This window comes from Homalodisca vitripennis, chromosome 3 (genome assembly GCF_021130785.1).
Source record: "Homalodisca vitripennis isolate AUS2020 chromosome 3, UT_GWSS_2.1, whole genome shotgun sequence".
Taxonomy (NCBI): domain Eukaryota; kingdom Metazoa; phylum Arthropoda; class Insecta; order Hemiptera; family Cicadellidae; genus Homalodisca; species Homalodisca vitripennis.
This window is the reverse complement of record NC_060209.1, coordinates 1,974,784-1,979,127: the sequence shown is the minus strand read 5'-3', so window position 1 is coordinate 1,979,127 and position 4,344 is coordinate 1,974,784. Positions and strand designations below refer to the sequence as shown.

Here is a 4,344-nt window from a genome sequence, read left to right as displayed (position 1 = left end):
CCCGATTAAACGTTTTATATATATATATACTAACTACCATAACCTCCTTTATGCAAATAACTATATAGACTATGTAGCACATATTTCCTGACAAGTAGGTAGCATTAACATAGCACGGTGAGCTGTTGTTATATTTTATATATTTTAAAGTATCATCAACAATGACATATGCTTTTTGTTCAAATTCTCCATTTTTTACTCTTTGACTTAACATCACATAAAAGGACAATTTTTAATTTCGAAATCCATACTTTTTAATGTACTCAGGTCATACATTTTTTAATTGCGATAAAGTTGACTACATTAATAAATAACTTGATAAATTAATAGTAATATTAAGTAATAATTTATAGGGGGGGCTTTTCTTGGATAATCAATTTAAAAAGGTCGTTTCTCTTTTAGCAGCCGCCCAGTTAGTTGTGATGTGTCAAGACTCTTATCTCTGGGCTTTACCCGGAAATTGAGCTGTCATTGCAAATAATGGACGACCTAAATAAAACCTCAGCCGGTATTACAGTAAAACCTCTCTTATACAATATAATGGGGGGCGGAACTATTTTGGACAAGCTATTGTACTTATCTTAGGTATATTTAGTAAAAAGTAAAACAAATAAAACCTCTTTTATTGTGAATATTAGTTTATTTTCTAGAATCAATAATGAAAATTTACTATTACATTTATGTAGCTCAATGTTTAACAAAATAATCTGAAATTTTTTCTGTACTTTTCTTCTCATCGTTTACGAGCCGCCTTGTCCCTCCATCTTTAAGCAGCAACAAATCAGTAGGTGTTGCATCAGTAGGGGATTGTTCCACAAATCGAAGGGCAACCTGAAACAACAACCTTTATGTAGGCTTAATGTAGCTGCACTTAATATACTGTATAATACTGTACTGTACATACAATTACGAGTGTACCATAAGACAGTAACTAACCTCAAATCCGTTTAATGCTTCCTCAGCTGTCACTCGGCCAAGAGATGTTAAAATCAGCATCCATCCGCTCACTTCTTCATTGTAATAATAATGGTACCTAATCTTGACCCTCGGGAGCACTTGCAACATATTTCTAAAAAAGCCAACGCTTCCCTTGGATTTGTCATAAGAGCCTCACGTGATGGTCTTTCTGTTCCCTCATTGAGACATCTCTTCATCTCGCTGGTCAGACCACATCTGGTGTATGCGTCCGTGGTGTGGGCTCCTTTCCAGAAAAACCATTGTGACCTACTGGAAAGAATTCAGATAAGATTTTTGAAGACAGTTGGAGTCCGGCTGGGATTTAACTATAGGGAGGTTCCGGTGACAACTCTAAGGGATGCTCTTGGACTGCCCCTGCTGGAGTCAAGAAGAAGGTATCTGGACCTGATGTTCCTGCACAGACTGCTAAATGGTAGTATCGACTGCCCCGATCTCCTCGGCATGGTGGATCTGCGTGTTCCAGTCGGAGGCACCAGGTCGAGAGACCTCTTTGGAAAGACACATCAGCTAACCAGCTACGGCTACCACAGTATCATCCCTCGTTTACTGAGACATGGGAACTCTGTTTCAGCACGGGCCGACTTCTTTGGCTCTTCACCCACTACCTTCAGGGAAAACATATTGCACTCGTGATTATTCAGGAAATTTTCTACTTATTCTTTTTCTAGTCTTATCTTCTTTTTGTTCTTAGGCATAGCATTTAAAATGTATTTAGATCAAATGCTAGTTGGTCCCATTGTAGTTAATAGCATTTATATACCTACATATCAGTATTGTTCTTGGGTTGGTTGAAGTCAATTGTTGTTAGAGATTATTTATTGATTGTTGCTTAGTTTTTACTCTTTGTTGTTACTATTTGTGTATTTAAAATAATTATTTGTTGGAAATTATTTATATACATCTTGAAGCTATCTAGTAAATATTGTTGTTAACTTATGTTGTAATTTGTACTTTTGTATGTACTAGTTGCTTGTTTGTACATTTGTGTAAATGGCACTGACCGTTGATAAATAAATAAATAAATTGTAAATGGTTTCATTGCCGGGCACTTTCTGCAGTAGTTCAATTCAATTTTCATTGTCTTTTTCTTCCCAGTCATCCTCTGATACAACTCCATCATACGGTTTGTTCCAATTCACTGGTGCTTTAAAAACTCTATGGACCTGAACATATCAAAATGTTCAGTTATGATCTTTTTTAGATCTCAGAATCAACTTTTTCATGATCATTATCTTGGAACTTTCTCAAAACTTTACAGGCTATGTCTATACTTTCTTCCCAACAAAACAATGTGTGTGTGTGTGTGTGTGTGTGTGTGTGTGTGTGTGTGTGTGTGTGTGTGTGTGTGTGTGTGTGTGTGTGTGTGTGTTTATCGAGGAAGTACTTTAAACCGCATTAAAGTACAATGGCTATATAATCATACACTTTTGGGCAAATTTTCTTGATAGTGGCTGCATGGCAAACTCAACCATGGAGTAGAAAATATAATTCTTTCAACTTAGAAGTTCTCACCTGTACTCAGAATCTAAAAGAAAAGCGATTAGTAATTTTGCTTTTCAGTGGTCTTAACCAAGGGGACTAACGTAAATAACGTAAAATATTTCATCTGTTACTTAAATCGTCGGAGCAATTCATTAAGCTGTTATATGGAATGTTGGAGGAAAATTTTAATCATATCAAAACGTAGGGTCTCCAAAAACTGTTTTAAAAAGTTTTACTAAAAATTAATCATGATATTGGAAAAGCTTTTAGTAACTTAAGGTTATGATAGGAGTGTTTATAATGTCATAAAAAAGCATTATAATAACTTGATGCCAATAAGTTTATCTTATTAAACTAAATCAATGAATACTCAATTGCTTATGCCTTGAGGATCCATTTATTTTTTAAAGCTGAAGTTGTATTTATTTACTTTATATATTGTTAAAAAGCAGAATCCGTTTACACTGTGAAGGAAGGGCCAGTTCAGTATCCTACAGTTTACGCGACCTAGCCAGAGATAACGCGGCTATCTCTACTGCGGATTTTACTCGCAGTTAAACCTGTGACAAATGGGGCTAGGTGGTTCAGACTTTATCCGTACAGCAGTATACGTACATTCTGTGAAGGAAGGGCCAGTTATGTATCCTACAGTTTACGCGACCTAGGCAGAGATAACGCGGCTATCTCTACTGCGGATTTTACTCGCAGTTAAACCTGTGACAAATGGGGCTAGGTGGTTCAGACTTTATCCGTACAGCAGTATACGTACATTCTGTGAAGGAAGGGCCAGTTATGTATCCTACAGTTTACGCGACCTAGGCAGAGATAACGCAGCTATCTCTACTGCGGATTTTACTCGCAGTTAAACCTGTGACAAATGGGGCTGGGTGGTTCAGACTTTATCCGTACAGCAGTATACGTACATTCTGTGAAGGAAGGGCCAGTTCTGTATTCTACAGTTTGACGCGACCTAGGCAGAGAGAACGCGGTTATCTCTACTGCGGACTTTACTCGCAGTTAAACCTGTGACAAATGGGGCTGGGTGGTTCAGACTTTATCCGTACAGCAGTATGCGTACATTCTGTGAAGGAAGGGCCAGTTCTGTATCCTAAAGTTTACGCGACCTAGGCAGAGAGAACGCGGTTATCTCTACTGCGGACTTTACTCGCAGTTAAACCTGTGACAAATGGGGCTGTGTGGTTCAGGCTTTATCCGAATCTATATGAGTCACTTTTCCACACCTAAAACATTCATCTCGCGGCGATGTCTCAAGTCCTTTCGCTAAATTGAAATGTGTTTAAAGAACAAGAGGGTACAAGTGACTGTATCAAACCAGTAAGTGTATTTATGCATAAATTAACCTGTATTTATAATTGATGTTGTATAATATTAGAAATTGAAAATTTATATAGAGTGTTTTATTTAAAATCCTACAGTTATATACTTTTTTTTAATCTGTTCCTAGTATATAAATATCATTTAAAAATTTTACTATAAGATTAAATTTAGCTTTAACTAAAAAATTAATAATAATGAAAAAACTACATGAATTGGACTTTAAGATTCTAAAAACTGTTTCAGACTAATCAATACCCGATAGTCTCAAATATTCTTAAAAACCTTCTGATATTAATGTTTTTTGTAAATGAACTTCTAAACATATATTTCATCGTGAGGTGTTTTGAAATTTAGAATGAAAAAGTAATGTCTTAAACAATGTTTTGATATAAATAATAGGTATCTAAAGCTTTCACTTTCCACATGTTCACTTTGGGGATTTGATATGCGTTTGACTATAATGTAACTGTAATTATTTCTTATTTCCCACTTACTTCCAGTTGTTAACCATAATTAACAGTATTTTAGTTAAATGTAAACAACTGA

General features: G+C 35.8%; 1 protein-coding gene across 1 annotated transcript; it reads left to right on the top strand.

Annotated features, from left to right (window-relative positions):
- Positions 1-1,026: 1,026 nt before the first annotated feature.
- On the top strand, positions 1,027-1,611 carry LOC124356513. The gene has a single exon (XM_046807567.1). It carries the CDS (start codon positions 1,027-1,029, stop codon positions 1,609-1,611), a length of 585 nt encoding a protein of 194 aa, XP_046663523.1.
- Positions 1,612-4,344: the final 2,733 nt, after the last annotated feature.